Source organism: Xenopus laevis, chromosome 3L, assembly GCF_017654675.1.
Source record: "Xenopus laevis strain J_2021 chromosome 3L, Xenopus_laevis_v10.1, whole genome shotgun sequence".
Classification (NCBI taxonomy): Eukaryota; Metazoa; Chordata; class Amphibia; order Anura; family Pipidae; genus Xenopus; species Xenopus laevis.
In genome coordinates this window covers 154,831,482-154,857,154 of record NC_054375.1, presented here as the reverse complement: position 1 = coordinate 154,857,154, position 25,673 = coordinate 154,831,482, and the positions used below count along the sequence as shown (strand labels likewise).

The 25,673-nt window shown below is 37.9% G+C and overlaps 3 protein-coding genes across 3 annotated transcripts; all 3 read right to left on the bottom strand.

Annotated features, from left to right (window-relative positions):
* Window positions 1–10,697: 10,697 nt before the first annotated feature.
* LOC108710431 (extracellular calcium-sensing receptor) lies at window positions 10,698–16,748 on the bottom strand. Its single transcript, XM_041585674.1, has 6 exons — window positions 16,576–16,748; window positions 14,771–15,062; window positions 13,773–14,591; window positions 13,467–13,691; window positions 11,696–11,819; window positions 10,698–11,608 (listed from the first exon to the last, which is right to left on the bottom strand). The coding sequence occupies exons 1-6, from the start codon at window positions 16,746–16,748 to the stop codon at window positions 10,698–10,700; spliced, it is 2,544 nt and encodes an 847-aa protein (XP_041441608.1).
* Window positions 16,749–17,978: 1,230 nt separating this feature from the next.
* Window positions 17,979–19,221, bottom strand: LOC121401298 (vomeronasal type-2 receptor 26-like). The gene is made up of 3 exons (XM_041585673.1): window positions 19,192–19,221; window positions 18,982–19,105; window positions 17,979–18,910 (listed from the first exon to the last, which is right to left on the bottom strand). The coding sequence occupies exons 1-3, from the start codon at window positions 19,219–19,221 to the stop codon at window positions 17,979–17,981; spliced, it is 1,086 nt and encodes a 361-aa protein (XP_041441607.1).
* A 1,444-nt stretch (window positions 19,222–20,665) lies between these two features.
* LOC121401297 (extracellular calcium-sensing receptor-like) lies at window positions 20,666–24,877 on the bottom strand. Its single transcript, XM_041585672.1, has 5 exons — window positions 24,864–24,877; window positions 23,082–23,373; window positions 22,151–22,951; window positions 21,729–21,959; window positions 20,666–20,746 (listed from the first exon to the last, which is right to left on the bottom strand). The coding sequence occupies exons 1-5, from the start codon at window positions 24,875–24,877 to the stop codon at window positions 20,666–20,668; spliced, it is 1,419 nt and encodes a 472-aa protein (XP_041441606.1).
* Between the last annotated feature and the right edge of the window lie 796 nt (window positions 24,878–25,673).

The following is a 25,673-nucleotide window of genomic DNA, read 5'->3' as shown; positions in this document are numbered from 1 at the left end:
TTAAAACCTGGTTTTAGCTGAACACAAGCTTGCAGACGATTTGGCAGAGTTTTTGGAATCCCCTGGTTTGATCTCTATTAGTTCTCTTTCTAAAATTTTTTGGAATGTCTATAGTTCAGATTTAAACCCGTTATCGAAACCTTCCACTAAATGGTCTGAGTTTTTACATTGTCAAATAACTCCCTCAGATTTGGTAAAGTCTATTAGGGATTACAATAAATTAATTTTAGCAGAAAGTTGGAGAATACAACATTTTAAGTTTACCCATCTAGGCTATGGAAAATTGTTTTCAAAAAATTCCTCTAATATCCCTATTTCATACTGTCCTAAATGTGACGAGACTAATGTGTCACTTTTCCATCATTTACTGTATGGTCCTGTCCAAAGATTGATCTATATTGGAGGGAAATCATTGGGTTTTTAAATTATTAATTGAAGATAAAGATTAATTTGTCTCCGTGCTTTGTTTTTTTTTACATCTAGATAATATAGTGTTTTCTTCAGTTCCTAACACAAACTTTATTTCCCATGATAATAAATTATTGACTGCTGTTTCTATAATGAACCAGCTTAGTTGGCAAGAAGCCTTATTAACCAAAACCAAAGGAAATAATTCCATAGACTCTTTTAAACTGATTTGGTCTCCTTATCTTGAAGCTTGTAACTCTAATACGGGTGAACAAATACGACGGTTTCTCCATTTAATATAAAATAATATTTGCTGTCATAATGTTATTCTTTGTTTAACATGAAAATCAAATAAAATATTTTCAAAATAAATGATTTTCATTTTGGAGTCATGAAGGAATTTTTCCCTCTCTGAGGCAAATTGGAGAGGCTTCAGATGGGTTTCTTTTTTTTGCCTTCCTCTGGATCAACTGGCAGTTAAAAAAAAAAAGTTAAAAGGTTGAACTTGATGGGCGTTTCTTTTTTCATCCTAACTAACTATGTTGACTACATCCACAGGGACCACATTCAGCTCAGTCTCTGATTAACTGTCCTAGCCTTGTGATTATCTCTTCTACATATGCCTCCTTGGACTGTAAATGACCCTGTGGATCATTTGTCTCTGACAAATAAACAGTTCCTGTTCTGTTTTACAGCAAGAACCTCTTGGCGTCACTTTATTTATTGGCGTCTCATTGGTGTCTGGATCAGCTAACAGTTACGCAGGTTAAAATGGTTTAAAGGTTGAACTTGATGGACGTGTGTTTTTTTTCAACCTATGTTACTATATATTTTATTGCACAGTAGCCTGTGGGAGTTGTAGCTGCACTACACCATACCTTCACCTCTTCCACTTAGTGAAGTCCCTGCCTTAAGTGTTAGATTGAAATTTAACCCATGCTCTATTAGGTATTCACGAATCCATTATTTTGGATTCAACCAAACCCCCAAATGCTTTGCGAAAGATACGGCCGAATACCGAACTGAATCCGAATCCTAATTTGTATATGCAAATTAGGAATGGGAAGGGGAAAACATTTTTACTTCTTGTTTTGTGACAAAAAGTCATCCGATTTCCTTCCCCACCCCTAATTTGCATATGCAAATTAGGATTAAAATTAGTTTTGGCCAGGCAGAAGGATAATGAAGGATTCATTAAGAATAGAATTCTTAATGAATCAGATGAAAATTAAGCGTAGGACTGGCCAGATATGGGATGACTTTGACGTAGTTATTGCAATATATGGACTAACAATCCCTGTTTTGTTTAAAGGGTAAGGCATTTTTCAGTAGCAGTAGCACAAAATGTCAATGTCTGAAATATATTGATAATGGGTTGAGTGCAGAGGACTCTTGTATTTGTCTATATGTATTTTGTGGTCACAGCCTCATTGCACCCCTGCCTAATTGTTTTAAAAATTAGTGGTGAGCACAACTTTCCCTTGTTTGTTATAGAATATCAAAGGCTATTGTGATACTAAGCTCTATAGTTAGTATAGGTATGGGGATATAGAATTTAATTAAAAGTAAAGAGGGTTGTGTGTATGGTCCTGGGTTTTCATTTGGAGAGGTTGTACTTGATGGACTTTGTCTTTTTTCAACCTGATTTAACTATGTAACTATGTAACTATGTAACCACAGAAATGAAGGAAGAGTGACGGTATTTCACTTTAGCATATTTAACTTCACAGGTTGACAAAATAGTCAGGTTTGATAGTCAGTATCACTTTAATATAAGAAAATGTCTTGTGTTAGATAAGAAGCACAACAAAAACCTTCCTGTACCTGTGTGTGGTTGATCCATATAATTTCCGAAACATTTATTTTCAGTGGTTTCCCATCAGGGCTGCTCGAGTCATAACTCCCAACTGTAACCTTCTCCATTGAGCCTTTGGCGCTCAATTGCCAGTTTACAATGTCATATATCGCCGGAGGGTTCCCTTTGGCATCAAAGAAAACTCTGGTTCCATCACTGGTCACAAAGTCCACATTTTTGACATAATGGAGGAGCTGGAAAAAGGAAAAAAACAAAACAAAATATAAATGTTGTGAATGACATTTTCCCTGTAAGCAGTTGATTAAATCATGGTGATTGGTTAAGAAAAAAGGAACTCACTTGCCAAGGATAAAATGAAGAAATATTAGCACAAGAGCCAGCATGGAATGGTCCATATCCAGGTGTACAATCAAACATACTTTGTAGGGCCCAAGCAATGGCATAACCAGCGACATATAAAGCGCGCGCTATCCTATAGTCTGTTCCCATTATAAGACTCTCCAGCTTTTCATTTCCAGTACATGCTTTCATGGTTCCATTGACCAGCCAGGCATCATTCTGCTGGTCCATCCATCTGCAAGAGAACGTTTGCTCCCAATACGCTCTCATGACGGAATCATTAGGATCTTTTAATGGGCTGAGGCTGCTGAGATGCTCACTGAACTGCGGCATCCGCCCTTGGTATATGGCAAAACCAATAGTACCTGTCAAAATCCCTTGGAACCTCTTATTGGAAAGCAAATCTGATGTTGACCAACCTTCACTGCCTATCCACGTGTTCCCTGTCAAGTTCTGCTTCAGCATCTCTTCCAGCACAATTGCAAAGTCTGTACCGGTTGATATCACAACCACAACCTTTGCAGTTGACATTTTTATGACTTCTATGAGATGAGGAGCATTCCTGTCAGGCTTACCGGTCAGTATGTACTCAGCAAAGGCAACACAAGCTCCGGCCTTCACAATCTCCTGTTTTATTATCTGCAGTCCAAACTGACCATACTCATCATCAGTGGCCAGGAGCCCCAACCAAGGCCAACCAAAATGAGAAACCAACTGGGCCAGACCTTTCATTTGAAACTCATCACTAGGTATGGTGCGGAAAAAGGAAGGAAACATGTTCCTGTCACTTAGAATAGGGCTGGTTGAAAAATAACTGATCTGCAGAAATTATATCAGATAATAAATGATAATAAGTCAGAAATATTTTTTATATAGACCTAAGATTTCCAAAATATTTCAAGGCAACAAATATAATAAACTTACTTGTGGGTATCGGTAGAGTCCCAAGATTTGTGCAATAAGAAGGGATCGTCTGGTTGCAGATTCACCAATGACGCCGGCAAAGGGTGATACTGTGTGACACTGGTAATTTGGGATGATTTCCTTTCCTCCTGAAAGCATTAATAGGGTTCCCTGTGCTGCTCGCTGTAATGTTCTGCATGTGTCATAAATATGGAAGCCCAGTGTAATGTTGGGAAGGAGCTTAGGGTCTGCATTAATCCTCTCCACAGTAAATAATAGGGCCTGCAATTGGGCCTGCAGGATCATGTAATACTCATCAGCAACCCTATAAAAACACACAGAAAATTAAAAATAGGATGGAATGGAAATAGAAGAAAGGCTTGTGCTACTTTACCCGCTCAACTTCATTTCCTACAGAAATAGGGATTGGTAGCACTAGCTAGGTACCTAATATATAGAGACAAGAGGAAAGTGTTGGAAGGGTTACTGTCTGCTCTCTCTTATTTCTCTACAGAAATAGGGATTGGTAACACTAGATAGGTACCTAATATATAGAGACAAGAGGAAAGTGTTGGAAGGGTTACTGTCTGCTCTCTCTCATTTCCCTACAGAAATAGGGATTGGTAACACTAGATAGGTACCTAATAATTAAAGGGATTGAGAAAAGGGGAAGGGGCCCTCTATACACTGATCTCTACCTCTTAGGTCAATTATGTTAAAATGACCAGGGAATGTTATCCATAAAATATTAGTAATGTTCTCATTGGGCAGGTAGCCAGTAATTTTAGGATTAATGGGGGAGAACATTTCTACACCTATTACAGGTATAAGCCCTGTTGTCCAGAATGCTTGGGTTCTGGAGTTTTTCATCTAAGGGAGCTTTCTGTAATTTGGATCTCCATGCCTTATGTCTACTAAAAAAAATATTTAAACGATAAAAAAGCCCAATAGACTGGTTTTGCTTCCAATAAGGATTAATTATATCTTAGTTGGGATCAAGTACAAGCAACTGTTTTATTATTACACAGAAAAAGAAAATCATTTCTAAAAATATTAATCATTTCATCAAAATGGAGTTTATGGGAGATGGCCTTCCTGTAATTGGGAGCTTTCTGGATAACAGCTTTCCAGGTTATGGATCCTATAACTAAATATTTAATAATACAGTAGAATCACTTGTCTATTTGCATATTTTTAAAAGTGAAGGAGAGGCCGTTGCTTACAGTGAGAAAGCCATTCTGAGGATTTAACCTGGGAATAAAAACAGAATATATATATATGTATATGTATATATATATATATATATATATATATATATATATATATATATATATGTGTGTGTATATATATATATATATATATATATATATATATCATTACGAAAGGGATATTTAAAAGCGCGCAGTTGACATATTGTAAAAATTCTCAGATGTTCTGGGAAAGCTCAGATCTTTGTGTTTTTTACAATGTGCAAACCTAGGGGGACACCTTGGATCTCAGTGGAGCATTTGAATACAAGAAGAGCCTGCCTTGTGATACAGAGCAGTGAGATGCAGAGAAAGCAGCTGATATTATATATTAGTTTGTCACAATATTTCTAGCCTAACATAATTCTAAATTAGAATCAGTGCCCCAGTCATTTTCCCCCAGTGCCCCTCCCTGAAAATGACTGAAATTGAAAGAATTGAAACAAGTAGCACTACTTACATCTGACATTGCAGCTTCTGGGGTTTGCTGGTGAAATTAAGTTTGTTGTAGACTGTATTAAAATGAATCGGAATAATACCCCCTATAATAATATCTCCAGGGCGACTGATGTAGCCGGTGATGTCCTTGTTGAACAGGTTGCAGATGGTTTTAGATTCCATGGCGGTGCACACATCTACAGCGATTGTACATAATAGAGCCATTGAGAGGGCTACTAGAGTGGTTCTTTGGCCCCTGTGCATGTCGTAGAAACTCATCTGTAATATCTAAGGTGATGAGCCTGTCACCGGGCCATAGTCACACACAGGTACCGTTATCACCCACCAAACTAGCAAGTTCCAGGTATATATATATATATTGTGAACAGAAATAATTTTGGCCGATGGGGACTCAGAAATTAATCATGACTAATTATCTAAAGTAGAAAAATTATATTGTCTAAATCATTGGGGAATCCAAGCTTTCAGCAGATATCTAACTCTATTGGTGTACCAGGAGCAGCATTTTTGCTACCCCTGGTACCATCTAAGTTTCTTAACTTGCCTCATTGGAGCAGCGCCCATGAAAATATCAAAAGTAGACTAATTATCTAGTCTAAATCAATGGGAAATTTAAGATTTTAGCAGATATCTAATGCTATTGTTTTTACAAATTCCTTATATCCCCAAACTAGACCTAACTCAGTATGGAAAAGGTGCTGAAAAACACCATGAAGTTAACCAAGGAATTCAGAGATAGCAAAACAATAAACATTCTAGAAAGACAATCATTTCTATCAAAATATCAAAAGTAGACTATGCATCTAGTCTAAATCAATGGGGAATCCACGTTTTTAGCAGATATCTAACGCTATTGGTTTTATAAATTCCTTAAATCCCCAAACTTGACCTAACTTAGTATGGAAGAGCTTATGAAAAATACCATAAAGCTAACCAAGGAATTCAGAGATAGCAACACAATAAAATATTCTAAAAAGACAATAATTTCTATTAGAAAATTAAATGCAGACTAATTATCTAGTCTAAATCAATGGGGAATCCACGATTTTAGCAGATATATATATAACAGTATTGGTTTTACAAATTCCTTAAATCCCCAGACTGGACTTAACTTAGTATGGAAGAGCTTCTGAAAAATACCATGAAGCTAACCAAGGAATTCAACACAATAAAACATTCTAAAAAGACAATCATTTTTATCAAAATGTAAAAAGTAGACTAATTATCTTGTCTAAATCAATGGGAACTCCAAGATTTTAGCAGATATCTAACATTATTTGTTTTACAAATCCCTTAAATCCCCAAACTAGACCTAACTCAGTAGGTGAAAAACACCATGAATCTGACCAAGGAATTCAGAGATAGCAACATAATAAAACATTCTAGAAAGACAATCATTGCTATGAATAAATATATATTAATACAGAGTTACAGAGTTTTAAGTGCTAGGAGACATTGGAGGAAAGATGTCCCTGCCCCATACAGAATACAATCTAATTTGGCTGATAAAATATGACACAAATAGGAGGTTCTGCTATGCACAGAGTTTGAGCCATTGACCTTTACTGCTTCCAGAGGTAGGATCTGAGTTTCCTATTTAAGGGGTTGGGAGAGCATTCCCTACAAATTCATGGATGGAAATGCAGAAGAGATAGCTGGGAGTCAGTGAGAGATCTGAATTTGAGTAGTTAATGAAGGGGTGACTGAATAAACCTCCATGTCATCTTCACACAAATGTTATTTAAGGCCAGTTGAACAGATGAGGTCTAAGAGAGTGTGTAGGGAGATCAATGAATGGTGAGTAACAATGACGTAACAACGTGCCACTGGGACCCCAAGAAAAAAATTCTTAAGGGGCGCCCGGTGCACACAGCCACCCCCAACTTGGCCCTTGCTACCCCGCAACCTGCCCACTGGCTTTTGTTGCTCTTCACCAGGTTATATGTAATTGTAGAGGAAGCAGACCCTGCATTCTGGGCCCCCTTGTTCCCCAGACCCCCACACTCACAAGAACTATGAAGCACCCCCACTAAGTTGAAGAGGATTTGTTACAGCAAAGGACAGAGAAGGAGCAGGTAGAGAGGTAGGATGAAAACCAGGATGCAGATATTAAGAAAACAGAGAATTTGCAATATAGTTTAACTGTCAACTGTTCCAAGTGCAGAGGATAAGTCCAAGTCTCTTTTGACTACTTTACAGCTGTTTTGGGGGAAGTGTGGAGCACAAACCCTACAAACTGGTACAAAATTTTGCATCAGATACAGGTAGGGTTGCCACCAATGTCCAATGTTATTAATAGAGAAGAAAGATAAAAATGTAGGAAGGCTGGTGTTTTGTTCCAGAAAATTTGGTAACACTTGTTGCAGGAGGTGAAAGATCAGAACCAGTAACATGCTGCAAAACTGTGGGCAACTTGTGCCCGAATACTTTTTGGACTCCAAGACCAGCAAAAATGATCTCCAGCTCTGTCCCTTTCCCCCTTTCCCTCACTTCCTCTTCTCATTATCATGACCTGGTGATGTCAGTGGGTGACAAGCAGAAACCAAATTTCTTCTGCTCCCAGTCTGGCTCAGCCCCAGCCCATGTTCCTCTACTGCCTTTGTGCTCGTATTGGTTTGTGGAGTTATAGCTTTTCACTGTAGTGAACATTCTATGGTGTCTCATTATTATCTATTATATTCCCTTCTTAGGCCATCTACTGTCTTTAACAAGCACCCATGGGACATACACAACAATGCAATATCTCTTATTGTATACAATGGCCCTTGTACTATCACAACTCCCTTCAACCTTAAATTGAGCTATCTGTGATTTAATTACACCTGGAGGGCCATCTCCTGGAGCACTCCTTTAGCTAGTTAGTCCTCCAGCTGTCACAGAAGAACAAATATATCCAGCCAAGGAGGCCTGCGTTTCCTGTTAGGTAACAGCTTAGGGGGGCCCCACCTATTATGTGCTATAGGGTAATGATAAGAAAGCACATTCCAGCTATAGTCCTCCAGCCATTCTGCATTGCTCTGGTGAGCCACTGGAGGGTTTTAGACTTTGTGCTGGCCATATTTCCTAAAAGGCAACCTGTATCTCTCTTGTCCACACAGTTATCCCCTGCTGCCTCATACACAGCACCTAAGCTTATTAGATATAATTGTCCTTATACTCCCTATAGCCACACATACTCCACCAGGCTTTTATTTATCTGGCTTCTATTCATCACTGGACAGAGGGGTGTGCCCTCCCCTCCCCAAGTTTGGCTGACATGATGTACTTTATACATGTAGTAGAATCATAATGCTTCCCTTTATTCTGTGACCATTGTTAATAATTAACTCGTCATCATCATCATCCTATCCATGAACCTTTGACTCCTTGTATGCTTATCCTAATTCTGTGCCCATCCTAAATCTTCCCCTCTTTCGATGTTTCCTTTAATTGTCCCCTTTATACATTTATTACATTTTTGAAAGGAAATGTTTACCCTAATATACTAGGCATAATAGAAGTTGATGCACCACTACAATACAACAGCCTGTGAGAAAGTTCTGCAGAATAGTAAGGGAAAACAAAAAGGCCACCGCAAGACTATTTAGTCCCTCTATTCTCTTTGTTATGTCTTGAGCTTTCACCATGTCTTTACACCTTCTGGGTCTCCCCCAAACATTTACAAATAACACCTTATATTATAATAAGAAATAATGTATTGTGGGGAAGAAATGGCTGAATCCCAATATCAATTTTCCCAACTTTTCCTTCCAAGGCTTGTCTTCTAGCAGGTCTTTCATGGAACCCATACCTAGTCAGGCATTGATATGTTGGCCAACTCTGTAGCTTCAATTTATTGCAAAACTTCTGGAATATAAAGCTCTCATGTATAGTTCTCAGAAAGAATAGAGCAGTGCTACTTACTTTTACATTGTAGCTCATGGGATTTGCTGATGAAACAAGGTTTGTGGGTTATGTTAAAATGAATTGGTAAGACCCCTCCAATATCCAATATCCTGGGTGGTTCAAATTCCATGCAAATGTGTACATGTAATGTACTATACTACAAGAAGTAACTAAATAGTAATAATTGAAATGAACTAGGGGATATACGTATATTGTCTAGTTTTGGTTTATATGTGGATTTTAGATCATTTAAGTATTTAAAGTGAATGTACTAATAGTATTTGAATTACTGATCATGTGACTTTTACCAGCTGTTTGTTCCCGCCACAGTGTATATTTAAGGCGGTTTAATGTTCAGTTTGTTACTTTGAGAAAGGCTAAGGACCTAGCCGAAACGTTAGTCATTTATAATAAATATTACGATTTTTATAAGTTCTGAGAGTGCGGACCTTCTTAGTAGTTATGGATAATTTATTGGCACTGCACCCAGGCAAATTTAAGTAATTTTATCGAGACTGCGGGCAACCATTGGACTTTGTTTCAAAGTGTAACAGCTTTTATTTCTTACATCACAATCCGACGTTTCGGTCCCTCCTGGGGATCTTTCTCAAGGATACTGTATATATATATATATATATATATTCGGAAACACGTTATCCTGAAAATTCCGAATTATGGAAAGGCCGTCTCCTATAGACTCCATTTTGTCCAAATTATCCAAATTGTTAAAATGATTTCCTTTTTTCTGTGCAATAATAAACAGTCGCTTGTACTTGATTCAAACTAAGATATAATTAATCCTTATTGGAAGCAAAACCAGCCTAGTGGGTTTACATAATTTGTTAATAGACTTAAGGTATGAAGATCCAAGTTACAGAAAGATCTATTATTCTGAAAAGCCCAATTCCCAAGCATTCTGGATGACAGGTCCCATACCCATATATATATATATAATCTTCAAAAATGGATCCGCACTCCAAACGATTCAATCAAAGTGAAATTTATTAGAACATCACTCACGTGTCCAACGTTTCGCCCCACATTAGGGCCTTTATCAAATTTATGTGTTTTTGAAAGCCATCTTTCTCTGACAGTTCCTGCCCTTGTTACCAGTACAACATGCCTTACACATGACTCTTTCAGATGGGCCCTTGTCAGAAATCTTCTTTGTAAGTTTTACACTGTATACTCTCCTCTCTAATGACAAGGGCACAGGCAAGTAATTAGTTACCAAGAGTGGCAGAATAAATCCCCCCATTGTGGTGCTGCTTTTGGAATTTATCTGTTCCTGAACCTACCAGCTTAGGATTCTGCTTATGGTGCTATTCTGTCTGCTTTTCTTATTGAAGCCTCTATCTTCTCTACTCTATCTGACTACCGTATAAACCAATTTTCACTCATAAAATGTACTGTTACAGGAAATAGGCCTCACTTTAGCTAGTTCTCCTTTACAGGTCTTCTTTCTCCTACTTAGGCCTCTTGCTTCAGGCCTGCTGATGCTATTCACATTTCTTCAATAGGTGGAGTCCAATTATGCTAAAGACTTTGATACTACCCATACATCTAACAGACCCAACCCCAACAAGTCGAATTTTAGATAGATGTCCAGTTTGGTGCAATTTGGCTTACAAAAGCAGCATTTATTTTTTACCTCTGCTTTTTCCCATGAGATGCTCTCGAGAGTTCAGTTTGGGCCTGAACAAGACAATGAAACATTTTGGCAAGAATATACAGATCACCACAGCCAAGCTGGAAGACAGAATGGCAAAGACCTCCATTGCCACAGTATACATGCCCCGTGCACTGAGATAGGCTGGGATAAAGGACACCCAGACACTGAGGAAAGCCAACATACTGAATGTGATAAATTTGGTTTCATTAAAACTGTCAGGGAGACGTCTGGCCAGGAAGGCAACAATGAAACTGATGGTCGCCAAAAGTCCAAGATATCCCAGCATGCACCAGAAAGCTATGGAAGATCCTTCATTACAATTAATGATAATAACTCCAGGTTTTTTGTCTGTCTCGAATTCAGGGAATGGAGGAGAGAGGATCAGCCACATTACACACAAAAAGGTTTGGATTAAAGTACAAACCAAAAGGACACAGTAGGACACTTTTACCCCTGTCCACCTCTTTAACCTGCTGCCTGGTTTGGTTGCATTAAAGGCAATGACAACAGTGATGGTTTTGGCCAAAACACAGGAGATGCAGAAGGTGAAAGTCATCCCAAATGCCACCTGGCGCAGAAGGCACTTTTCGGGTTGTGGGTAACCAATAAAACCTAAAGAGCAAAGGAAACAGAGGAACAGGGAGAACAGGAGAAGGCAACTAAGGAAATAGTTATTGGCTCGAACTATTGGTGTTTTCTTATAACAAATAAAAACTCCCAATATAGTAATTGGGGTCAATGAAAATAAGCTGGAGATGACTGCTAAGCTATAACCCAAGGGCTCATCATAGGAAAGAAACTCTGCAGCTCTTGGTAAGCATCTGTCCTGTTGTAGATTGGGCCATGTGTCCCAGGAACATGGATGACATTCCACAGCATCTGTAGAAAAAAAAAAATCATAGCAGTTTCTTCATATACAACAAAACTAAAAAGTCATCAAGCACTTTTACATAATATTTTGATTACCTGTCATATTTGAAATCTGTCCCTGGGGACACCGGGCACACTCATAGCAGCAAAGGGGTTTTCCTGGTACTATCACCTTCCTAGATCCTGAAGGGCAACTTGGGCTGCACTTGGATAGAGGAACCTGTGGAAATCATAAAGAAATGTAAAAACAATGTTTTATCAATACAATGAATATCAGTCATTTACAGCATTTTTATTATTACTACAACAGGCATATTAAAACAAACTGTTTAATAGGCATAGGCTTTATTATTGAAATTTTTGGGGCCTGTTTCTTTCGAGAAAAAGCCTGAAAAAATTAAGTGATTCGGGAAAATACTCCAGAAAAATCATAGGGTTTGGGTTTCAACTCGATTTTTTCAGATTCTAGTTTGGTTGGACTTTTTTTATTTAAATAATCAGAAATGTATTTAAATAATCAGAAAAAGTTGGATTTCAGTAAATAACCCTCTAAGATTAGAGCTTGTGTTTATATGTGATTAGAGCATCTAAAAAAATGTTATGTTAAAATATTTTTGATTATAAGTTTTCATAATTCAAATCTTGAGATTTATTAATCAAAAACAATAAATCTCAAACATTTGAATGAAAGAAAAATTTGCAGCTAAAACCAGATGAGCTTGTATTTAAGTTAATAGGGAGTGCATTTAATTTATTTTATTTTGAGTTTTTGAAAACACTCGAATCTGTAACAATGAATGGAACAATATGATTATATTTTTTAAATCAGAAAAAGCTTGAAATTGTCCAAAAGTTCAATTTAGTTGAATCTTGAAAATTTTTGATCCGTCAGTCAAAAATAATAAATTTTTTGTCCACAATTCACAATGTTAGATTTAATAAATCATTCTAGTTTTAAAGGAAATGAGGGAATCCCTAAATTGTCAAAAGAACATGAAAATGATCTTTTTATGGTCATGGCCTCAACCTACATATCACTTTTTCAACATTGGTTAGTGGAAACAGTTGCATCCTTAGTAAACATTTTACTTCATTTACACAATCTATGCTCACAAGAGGCAATTTGATTTAAAACTGGGAATCAAAAGATTAGAAATAATTTAATGAAAACTTTTATGAACTTTTTAATAAAATCAGTGAATGAATAAATCCATTTCAAAATGATATATACTTCCTTAGACAGTTATTACACTGTTTAATTACATACACTGTTCTGCTGCAAAAATTTTTAATATGAGTTTGTGTTTTTTTTGTAGATGATGGATGATTGTAATTGCAAGTTTATGAATTTTCCAGATTACATTTTTTAAAAACTTTTGTTGATTTTTGAAATGCTTTTAAATGCTGCTTGTTTATTAAAAAGTATCAATGGGTAAATATCTATCAGGTTGCCATTCTTGAGGCTTTGAAAACTCAAACGTTTGAAAAGTTTATGTAAAATTGTTAAAAAAAAACCTATTGAGTTAAAAGTTATTTGCAAAAGTAATTCCGATTGAAACCAGTATCTTTCTGTTGTTTTTCTATTTCACATAATGCTTTGCACACACCAGTGATTCATATATTAAACATAATGGAGTCTTGAATGGAGAAGAGCTGTCTACTGCAACCTTGTTTTATAGGAACATGAAGACAGAACTTCTACTATCCATCTTTTAAATCAAGATTCCCACATGTCATTGAAGGGATAGAAATTGCCCTCCACCAACATTTTTCTCTCTATCCTTTGAACCAAAGACAATGAAGTTATGTTTTCTGATTTATTTATGTGGTAAAGCCTAGTACCATAGGGTATTTTCTCTTTGCATACCTGTGTGTGGTTGTTCCATATAATTTCAGCACCATATACATTGAAAATTGTCCCATCAGGGCTGTTTAACTCAAACTTTCCAACTGTAACCTTCTCCAGTGAGCCATTGGCACTCACACGCCAATTTACAATGTCATACATAGCTGGAGGGTTTCCATTGGCATCAAAGAATACGTGGCTCCCATCTTTGGTCTTGAAGTTTACATTTCTAACATAATGGAGAAGCTAGAAAGATAAAAATGAATGTCATGAGTCATCATAATGTCAAACTCAAACCAGTTGAATAAAAAAAACAAAGTTCCTTACTTGCCATGGGTAAAATGAGGAAATAGTGGCACAGGTTCCAGCATGTAATGCTCCATATCCATGTGTACAATAAAGCATATTATGTAATGCCCAGGCAATGGCATAAACAGCAGTGTAAACATGTAGAGATACTCTATGCTCTAATTCCATCATCAGACTCTCCAGCTTTTCTTCTCCTGTACATGCTTTCATTGTTCCATTGGCCATCAAGGCATGAAATTTCTCCTGATCTAGCCACTTGCAAGAGAAAGTTTGCTCCCACAGTTCCATCATGAATAAATCATGAAGATGGGATTGACTTAGGCTGTTGAGATACTCATTAAACAGTGGCATCTGCCCATGATATATGGCAAAACCAATAGTACTAGATAAAATCCCCTGGAATCTTCTATTAGAAAGTAAAGTTGAAGTTGCCCAAGCATCACTGGCTATCCAAGTGTTCCCAGTCACATTTTGCCTTAACATCTCTTCCACCACAATTAGAAAGTCGGAATCAGATGTTATCACAATGATAACCTTTGCAGTGGACATCCTTATCAATCGTGTGATATGAGGAGCATTCCTGTCAGGCTTACTGGTCAGTATATTCTCAGCAAAGGCCACACAAGCTCCAGCCTTTATTATCTCCTGTTTTACTATTTGAAGTCCGAATTGCCCATAGTCATCATCATTAGCAAGGAGGCCCAACCAAGACCAACCAAAATGAGAGACAAGCTGAGCAAGACCTCTCATTTGAAATTCATCACTAGGCACAGTACGGAAAAAGGAAGGAAACAGGTTCCGATCGCTGAGAATAGGGCTGGTTGCTAAATAACTCACCTGCATAAATATAATGAAAATATTAATGCGGATGTATTTCTTCTCTACATAGACTGGGGTTCAGAAAGGATTGTTCTGATCCATGAATTTAATGGACAAACAGACTTGTTAAATGTTTTGTGTTTGAGATAACTGAACGAAGGATACATGGAGATTGACAGCTATCATACTGAACTTACTTGTGGGTATCGGTACAATCCCAAGATTTGGGCCATGAGAATGGTTCTTTTGGATGCAGGATCACCAACAATACCAGCAAGAGGGGCACCTTTATAACAATGATAATTTGGGGTCATTTCCTTTCCTCCTGAGAGCATTAATAGTGTTGCCTGTGCTGCTCGCTGCAATGTTTTACATGTGTCAAAAATCTGGAAGCCCAGTGTAACATTGGGAAGGAGCTCTGGATTGGCATTAATTTCTTCCACAGCAAATATAAGGGCCTGCAGGCTCAGGTAGAACTCAGATGAGATCCTAGTATGAAAAAGCACGTGCACAAATAAATTAAATAGAATTAGTGGTACAATGGAAGAGACAAGGACAAAACAATGGAAGGACCATTGCAGACTTTCATTTCATCACCTCAACAGCAGCATTAGAAAGGTGCCCTATATAGAGGAATAGAGACAAGGATAAAGTATGGGACATTAGAAAGGTGCCCTATTTATATGAATAGAGAGAAGGAGAAAGTATGGGATGTTTCTGTCTGCCTTATCTTCATTTCCCATATAGAAACATTGGCAGCATCTAGATATGTGCAATCACTTGACAAGTGAGCCTTGGTTAGTGCAAGACGTTTTGTGTTAGACCTGTCTGTGACACTATAACTAATGTGGGAGCACCACATAAACATTAACCCACTGATCAGTTGGTGTTTTCTTAGATAGGTGTCAAAAATATAGAGAAGGGATAAGGAGAACACATTGCCTCTCTGCAGTGGTTGAGGGAAAGCATTGGAGGCTTTAGTGTGGGAGTCTCCAATCTTTTTTAACCATGAGCCACATTCAAATGTAGACAGAGTTGTGGAGCAACACAAGCATGCAAAATAGAGGGGGACACCATAAAGAAGATCAATACACCAGAGGCAACTCCTTTAGACTAGAGGAACAGAACTTTCATCTGAAGTAGGTTCTTCATAGTACATAGGACAGTGAGGATGTGAAATGCACTGCTGGGTGATGTTCTGTTCTATTAATGCTTTTTAGAGGGGCTTGGATGATTTCTTGGACAAGCATAATATCACAGGCTATTGTGATACTAAACTCTACAATTAGTACAGACATTGGTATTTATATATATATATATATATATATATATATATATATATATATATATATATATATATATATATATATATATATAGATATATAGTTTATGTGAGTATATGGAGTGTGTGTATGTATGCTGGGTTTCATTTGGAGGGATTGAACTTGATGGATTTTTCAACTCAAATGTAACTATGTAACTATATTCCTGGAGGTACCAAGTAAGGGCTGTGATTTGATATTTGGTAGCCCTTATGTGGACTAGCAGTCTACAGGAGGCTCTGTTAGGCAGTAAATATGGCTTTTATGCAACCAAAAATTGCCTCCAAGCCTGGGATTCAAAAATAGGCACCTGCTTTGCAGCCACTGGCAGAAACGTCCAAGGGTTTGGGGAGCAACATGTTATTTTTATTATATCAGTTTCCCAAAAGAGCTGCTGGATATATAGGTGTCAATTATACACAGAATGTATACAGAAAACACAATTGAAGGATACCTTACTTTTCCCAAAAGAACATGATAGCACTAGAAAAATAAATGATCTGAATTTAACTAACATACTGTATATTATATGTGGGCTTTGATCAGAGTCCTGTTGTACTGTTGGGCAGCTATGCAGCATCTTGGTTTGTTGCTTCTCTTGCTCCAGTCCTGGAAATAACCCTCATAGTATTCATTAATTTGTTTCAAAAGAATCAATTCAAGCTAGAAATGCTACTTACAGCTGGCACTGAAGCTCCGGGGGTTTGCTGGTGAAATGAAAATCGCTGTATGTTATTTGGAAATGAACTGGAAATGTCCCCCCTATGATGATATCTCCTGGGCGACTTATGTAGCCAGTGATGTTCTCGTTGGGCAGGTTGCAGCTGATTTTAGTTTCCATGCCAGTGCACATATCTACAGCTATTGCACATAATAGTACAGTTGAGAGGGCCACTAGATTTATTCTGTGGTCCCTGTGCATGTTGTAGAATATCATCTCTAACATAGAAAGCAATGACCCTGTCACTGGGCCATAGTCACACGCAGGCCAATCATCCACTGCAAAACGAGTACATTACTTCTCTGTATAAATATTGTGCAGATAAATACCTTTGTCCTATGGGAACTCAGGCATAAATCATGGCAAATTATCTAAAATGGTCAGGGAACCTAAGCGATTAGAAGATATCAATCTATTTATGATTTACAAGCTCATTAAATGTCAAAAGACATAAAAAACATCAAAAAGAGACTTGAAACAGACAATGTAGTTAATAAAGACATTAAACAGACTTCAGGTTGAGCTGAGAGGGAATGCTGGTCATCACTCATAACAAAGGATATTTATAATGGATATTATAGGTCACTGAAGATAAACCTTGCGTTTTCATTTTTCCTTTCAGTTTGTATGATGGAAATATGTAGACTTAAATAGGTTTCCTTTGGTTCCTCCAGTTACGAGTGTTAATGACTTAGTTAGCAGTTTCCTTTCCTGAGGAGCCTTAACCTTCAGGCTTGCCAGCAACAACCTTCATTATCACCTTCTATAAGCTTTTTATTTTGTAATAATCCCCTAACATGAACATGAAGGAGGATGTAATTTGGAGAATTGCCAGGTGGATATGGACAACTTTCTAGGGCAGTGGGTTTTATTGTGCAGGACTAACCTCCTAGAAGAGGCACAGCCACGTCAGTTAGTATGAATGTGTCTGCAGATCTTTCGGACAAAAAAGTTATTGTTAAGATGATATTTATATACAAAGACACAAAAAGAGCCATTACCCTCCCCAAAAATCCCAAATTAGCCTAGGTTTCCTCAAAACCAGTAAATAGAGACAGATTTCAGTAGCTAGATTGAGTTTAAGGGCAAAGTAGATGCTAGGTAAAGATAAATCTAAAAATGCATTACAGAACTCGTGATAGAGTATAACTATGTAGCTATGACTACAAATCTACATCTGAGATGGTGCAATCTTTGCAGCAAGTTTTTTTATGTGATGCCTATTATACATTGTTATGAGAGAAAAGCTGAGTGTGTAACACAGTACTTATATCAACTTTTTGTACAAAAAATGCAGTAGTCGGTCTGTTATTGGTTGCGTGTGTAATAATGCAAACATTTCATGAATATTTAAAGTTTTGTTTAGTTAATGCATTTGGTGCCACTGGTTTTTCTTTTTAATTTTACCTTGAAATGTTCCCTGGAGTTCCTTTTGGGTCTGAACAAGACAATAAAACATTTTGGCACAAAGATACAGATTGCCATTGCCCAGCTCGAAGACAGAATAGCAAAGACCTCCATTGCCACAGTATACATGCCCCGTGCACTGAGATAGGCTGGGATAAAGGACACCCAGACACTGAGGAAAGCCAACATACTGAATGTGATAAATTTGGCTTCATTGAAACTGTCAGGGAGACGTCTGGCCAGGAAGGCAACAATGAAACTAATGGTGGCCAAGAGGCCAAGATATCCCAGCATGCACCAGAAAGCAGTGTTTGACCCTTCGTTGCAGTAAACTATGATAAATCCAGGTTTAGTGTCAATGTCATGCTCAGGGAAAGGAGGGACGAAAATCAGCCACAGTAAACATACAAATAACTGAATAAAGACACAAAACACAATGAGAACAGAAGATATCTTCACTCCTGTCCATTTTTTTAACTTGCTGTCTGGTCTGGTTGCATTAAAGGCAATAACTACTATTACTGTTTTGGCCAGAACACAGGAGATACAAAGAGCAAAAACCATCCCAAATGCCACCTGGCGTAGAAGACACTTTTCAGGTTGTGGGTAACCAATGAACCCTAAAGAGCAAAGGAAACAGAGGAACAAGGAAAGCAGGAGAAGGCAACTAAGGGAATAATTGTTGGCTCGGACAATTGGTGTTTGTTTATAACGAATAAATACTCCCAGAATTATAAGTTGAAGCAAAGAAGATAAAATGCCAATGGCTGCTGAGTTGTAGCCTAAAGGTTCTTCATAAGAAAGGAATTCTGTAATTCTTGGTAAGCATCTGTCCTGTTGTACATTGGGCCACGTGTCCCAGGAACATGGAAGACATTCCACAGCATCTGAAGAACAATATTTAGATATGTTTATTGATATGTATTTCCCAGGAAAATTAAGATAATTACTAGGGTACCTGTTTTATTTGATATCTGACCCTGAGGACATCGGGCACACTCATAGCAGCACAGGGGTTTTCCTGATGCAATCACCTTCCTAAATCCTGAAGGACAATTTGGGCTGCACTTGGAAAGAGGGGTCTATGGAAATCATAGAGATATTTTATAGAAACATTAATTCCATTAATGCAATGGTAATCATACCAGTGGTTCCAGACATGTCATACTGCTATACAATTGTCAAGATCTGCCCACATTGTGTTATATTATGAACAGGCAAAGAAAGATGGACAAGTAATGCATTGTTTAGTCACTGGGGCTCATTTATACACAATGGGCAAATTTGCACCTGGGCAGTAATTTATGACAACCAATCCGATATTGGATTTCATAGTTCTACCTGCATCTGGCTGAAAAAAGTTTTATACAGGTAACTGTCCAAGTGCAAATGTGCCCACTGTTTATAAATGAGCCCCATTGAGTTATAGAGTAGAAAACCTGGTTACATTGTAGAAAATGTCTGAATGGTTCTTCACCTGTTGCCAACTCAAGCATTACAACTAACAGCATGCAGACAAATCAAACACCTCAATGTCTGAGACCTCTGTCTCTATGAGGTATATTTATCAAAGAGAGATGTTAGAGATCAACACAGTCCACTAGAGTGAAATTCCGGCATTCTCCATTCATTTCTATGGGATTTTTAAAGACATATTCATCAAAGGGTGAACTTTCACTTTCACCCATTGATAAATTCTCTCATAGAAATGAATGGAGAAAGGCGGAAATTCACTTTAGTGGACTGTGGTGATCTCTAACTTCACAGTTTGATAAATATACCCCTATGTCTTTACCCAGTCTTGCAGTCTGTTTTCAAGTATGATAATCCTTCTCTGAGTACCTAGTTGTGCTTCTAGATAATTGTCCTTATATAATTCTTAATAGTTTTTATTTACTTTGTTAAAACCCTGTGATCTGTCTCAGTTCCTGCTTCATGTTATCCTGTTCAACTTGTGGGTCTGTTTTTTCCCTTCTGATTTGCACCTGCTTCTCTTCTTGTTTATGCTGTGTTTGCTTTTCTTGTTGTTTTTGGCATGAATTCTCACTATTCTCATCCTTGTCTCTACCAGCTGTTCCAGAATCACCTTACTTAATGAAATATAGGTTCATGGGTAGGGGATAGAAGGGGGGACATCTATATATCAACCCCACACTCATCATGAATACAGCAATGCTGAACATAGGCAATACTGTATTCATCAGGTGGAAAAGGTCTATGCTTTCATGTAGACTACGTTCTTTGACATACTCCCCTTTTAGTTGCAACAATTAAAGTTTAAACAGGGGAAAGTGTCCTTCCTGTGTATACCCCTGAACACACTTGAATCCGTTTCAGCAGAGCTAAATAGATCCAATTGGCTCAGGTAGTCATTTGAGGTGTGCCTCCTCTAAGAGCTAAAGATGGGTGGGTTGAAGAAAGGCCCCCCATACTTTCTAACATGTTGTAATGGGGACCAATACCTGCTCACAACAGACTCAATTCTACCACTCAATTTACCAAGTTAAGACACAAACGGAGTATGGTTTAGGAGAATGCTATGGGCTGTGCCATCATATCTGTCACTTTGTGAGGCTATCCTTTTGACCCTAAGAAACTGGCCCTTAGGGATAACCTTTGCAACTTTTAGGTTGTTAAAACGTCTAGCATGGAGTTAATTGTCGATCAGTAAAACGTTTCCGATTCTCCACTGGAATCCTCATGTCTAGAAAGTTAATTGCAGACTGTGAATAATCAAATGTAAACTTCATAGTGGTATGACATTCATGTGTTTCTGTGCAGTTCAACAATGAAAGATGAGAGTATTACTCACCCCACACAGGGGTATAAGATAAATTTGAAGGTCTATGTCAAAGAATGTAGTCTAAACAATCCAGTGCCCATGTGGCCAGGTCTACATGGGGCAAACTCCATAATAGGTGAAGTTAAAGATACAGAAATACAGAGGGGACATTAAGAATTTTGGACCTGACACTAGAACACACAACATTTTAGGCTAATTAAACATAATTATATAAAACTGAGGTGGCGCATTTTACAGGTGATTAAAAGCCCCATGATAGGGGGCAATCTAAATAAGGCTCTACTGTAATCAGAGGGCAAGTTGGTTAAGAAACTTGATTCTGTATCCCTGAAAGCCATGAATGAAAGATGGATACGATGGATAAATGAGGTACCCTTTAAGTTAAATGGTAAGACTAACAATGACTGGGTTGTATGGTGGGATGATCTTTTTTTTACAGGTAGACACCCTGTGCAGTTCCTGGATACCTGGTTTCTTTAGCCTGTTATAGGTGGACTGTATGGTGAACATTTTGTGTTTTAACTGATTGATCACCTACAGGACTTTGTGGTTTTATGGACTGAGAGGTGAGGCTTGGATGTGTGCTCTACTGTTAAACCACTTCTGGGACTTGGTGTATCTCTTTGGTATAAGCTTGGATAAAGGACTCTGTGTAGCCCAAAACATGTCAACTAAATTAAGTACTACTGAGCAATATTAACTACATTGAAGTGCTCTTCTCTTCATTGCTTATACTACTATGGAGTTGGGTGCAGGTGGAGCCATCAAATAGTTGAGCACCTGGATGGTTACTGCACCAAACAGCTCAGACATACCAAATATTTTTTTAATTTAGCAGAAAGATAGTTTCACGATACAAGCAAATACTCCTAGGACTTTACATTGTATAGGCCTCTAGATACCTGTGTGTCACTGTTAGTCCATGTCATTTTATCACCATCTATATTTAAGATTTTGCCATCCAGACCATTCAAATAACTATAATTCCCAACTACAGCCTGTTCCAGGGAGCCCTTAGACGTCAGGCGCCAATTGACAATGTCATAGATGGCTGGTGGGTTCCCTTTTGCATCAAAGAAAATGTGGCTCCGATCTTTGATGCTGAAGTTCACATTTTTAATATGGTGGAGGAGCTGAAAGTATAAAACACATACTAAAAGTCAAATTCGAAAAGTTACAAAATTAGCAGAATATCAGGACTTCATTGCTTCCAGATCAGTTTACAAATCTGAAGGAAATGCATTTTTTAAAATCAAAAACGTTTCATAAACAGGAACTGCAAATGATCGATCATCTTTAAACGGGTAAAGAAAGTGTCCCTTACATGCCACGGGTTAAATAAACAGCCATTGGCACAGTCCCCACAATGTAGTGACCCTTTTTTGGAAGTACAATAAATCAGATCTTGCAGGGCCCATGCAAATGCATAGACAGCAGTGTAGACATTAAGAGATAATCTATGGTCTTCTTCGGCTGGTGGGTTCTCCAACGTTTCATTTCCAGTACATGGCTGCTCTGTGACATCAACTTTGTCGGGCCATTTACAAGAAAATGTTTGTTCCCAAAATTCCCTTACAAATGAATCATGGAATTTTTTTGTTTGATAAATGCTGTTGAGGTGCATGTTGAAGTTTGGCATTGGCCCATGATGAATGGCAAAGCCAAGAGTACCCAATAAAACTCTTTGGAATCGTTCTTTAGATAGTAACTCAGATGTTGCCCAAGCTTCACTGGCCACCCAGGTATACCCAGTTATATTCTGCCTCAGCAGCTCTTCTGCAACAATCACAAAGTCCGAATCTGAGGATATCACAACTATAACCTTTGCTGTTGACTCTTGAATGACTTTAATGACATGAGGAGCATTCTTATTGGGTTGACCAGTCAATATACTCTCAGTAAATGCCACACAGGCACCACTATTTATTATTTCTTGTTTAGCTATTTGAAGTCCAAACTGACCGTAGTCATTATCATTAGCCAGCAGACCAACCCAAGTCCATCCAAAATGAGCAACCAACTGGGCAAGACCTCTCATTTGAAATTCATCACTGGGTATGGTACGGAAAAAGGAAGGAAACAGGTTCCGATCACTGAGAATAGGGCTGGATGCAAAATAACTTATCTACAAAAAATATATTAAACAGATTATAATTGCATTCAAAAAAACAAAACCTTTATAAAGTCCTTGTATTTTAGAGAATACTTGGCATTAGCCAATATTTGTACTATTATTTTTAGCAAATTTCACTTACCTGTGGATATCTGTAGAGTCCCAAGATCTGGGCCATAAGAATCGACCGTGTTGACCCAGATTCGCCAACAATTCCAGCTAATGGTGGCCCAAGGTGACAGTTATAATTTGGGATCATTTCATTTCCCCCTGATAGCATGAAAAGAGTGCTTTGTGCTGCACTCCGTAAATTATTGCAAGTGTCGAAAGTCTGGTAGCCTAGAGTAATATTGGGAAGAAGCTCAGGATCTGAGTTAATCTCCTCCACGGCAAATATGAAGGCCTGCATGGTTTGGTAATACTCCAGAGCAAACCTGTGGTGTCAGGGAGGAGAAAGGAATGGGAGTTCAGTGGTAATGTATAATTATAATGCAATGCTGTGATAATGTTATTTCACTGATGATACAATAGAAAATGCAGCAAGTTGTGCCAAGATGGGTGGGATAAATATATGTGCAAGGTGCAAAAAAATCGGGTCATCCCAACAAAACGTGGAGTGTAAGATGCATAGATGAAGTGTAGGCCACATCTTCTTTACCAAACCTCCTTTGGTAACACCACTTCAGAAAATGGATAATCTGAACCAAATTAACTCCACACAAGACTCTCTTCAGAGAATGGATAATGGGACTGCATTTATCCCAAAATGGCCTGTAAGATCACTTCAGAAAATGGGTAATGAGCACTGCATTAACCCCAGAAATGCCAGTTAGACACTTCAGAAAATAAATAAGGAGCACTGCATTAACCCTAGAAATGTCTGGAAGATCACTGCAGAAAATGGTTAATGAGCATTGCACCATAGGAATTTCAGGAAAATCACTGCAGAAAATGGATAATTGGTACTGCATTAACCCTAGAAATGTCTGGAAGATCACTGCAGAAAATGGTTGATGAGCATTGCACCATAGACATTTCAGGAAAATCACTGCAGAAAATGGATAATTGGTAATGCATTAACCCTAGAACTGGAAGATCACTGCAGAAAATTGACAATGCGCATTGCATTAACCCTAGAAGTTTCAGAAAAATTACTGCAGAAAATGGATAATTGGTACTGCATTAAACCTAGAAATGTCAGGAAGATCACTGCAGGAAAAGGATAATGAGCATTGCTTTAACCCTACAAATTTCAGGAAATGGATAATGAGCATTGCATTAACCCTCAAAATTTAGAAATTTCAGGAAAATCACTGCAGAAAATGGATAATGAGCATTGCATTAACCCTACAAATTTCAGGAAAATCACTGCAGAAATTGGATAATGGGTACTGCATTAATCCTAGATATATTAGTAAGATCAATGCAAAATATAGGTATTGAGCATTAGCTTCTGAAAGACCACTGTATATAACGCCATAAATGTTGTTCTGTTAAGTAGATTATTTATAATAGCAATAATTCCCATTTAAATGTTTTAAGTAACATTAAAGCCCTTTTCTCAAGAATTCTCAGTAGCAGATCTCATACATGCAGGCATTACATTGCAGAATGCCAATTTTATTTGTTATTACATTTATTATTCAGAATTATTCAGCATTGTGTATCTGTTGGCTGAGATGGGGATTTGCACTAACATAATGAATGCTATAGGGGCTTTTGTGGGTAGCACTTGTGCCTTGCAATACGTGGGATCTGAGTTCAATCCCAGCCAGGACACTATCTGCAAGCAGTATGTTTCTGCTCCCTATGTCTCTGGGGTCTCATCTGGGTACCAGATTTTGAATACATGCACACATACAGGCAGGTTCATTGGTTCTAAGTAAATTGACCAGAGTGTGTGTGAATGTGAAATGGATCTTACATTGTGAGATCCATTGCAGCAATTAATGATGTATTATCACTGTAAAGTGCTGCAGAAATGTAATAAACGCCAGGAAATAAATACTTACATCTGACAATGTAGCTCAGGGGGTTTACTAGTGAAGTTAAGGTCATAATAGATTCTTTCCAAATGGACCATAAATGTCCCCCCTATAATAATATCTCCTGGGTGACTCAGATAGACAGTAATGTTCTCTCTGGGTAGGCTGCAACCAAGGTTCCAGGATGAGTAGGCACCAACTAGTATAGTTACTGTACATAAAATCCACCCGGTAGAGAAGAGAGTGCAACTCATTCTTCTTGGAGTTGTCTGTCTTTTACAGAAAACCATTTCATAAATAGAACAGATTTGTCAGTATTGTAATGACGCGCAGGCCTTCCTCCATCACACATGGCTCTCAAAGCTCGTTTTATATACAATGTGGATTGGGAGGCCCAGGGGAACAAATTAATTAAGTCTGCTTTAAACTGCTCAGGGAAGGTGAAGTAAAGATAGTTATCCATCATTCAGTGTCACTCACTCTTTCAGTCCCAAAGAGAACTTTGATATGTCAACAAGTTTCCCAGAGGAAAGGGATGCAAAGGGGCAAATAAGGCAAACAACTGAATTAAACCTATATTATACACAAGACAGGAGTACGAGGGCACAGTAAAAGCAAGAGACACTAGACAGGAGTATCAGTGGACATGAAAAGCAAGAGAACCCTGGACTTAATGTGATCCAGATGTGCAAGTGCATAGACCTTAAGAGGAGCAACTATGCCTGTAGCACTGGTGCAACATTTTAACT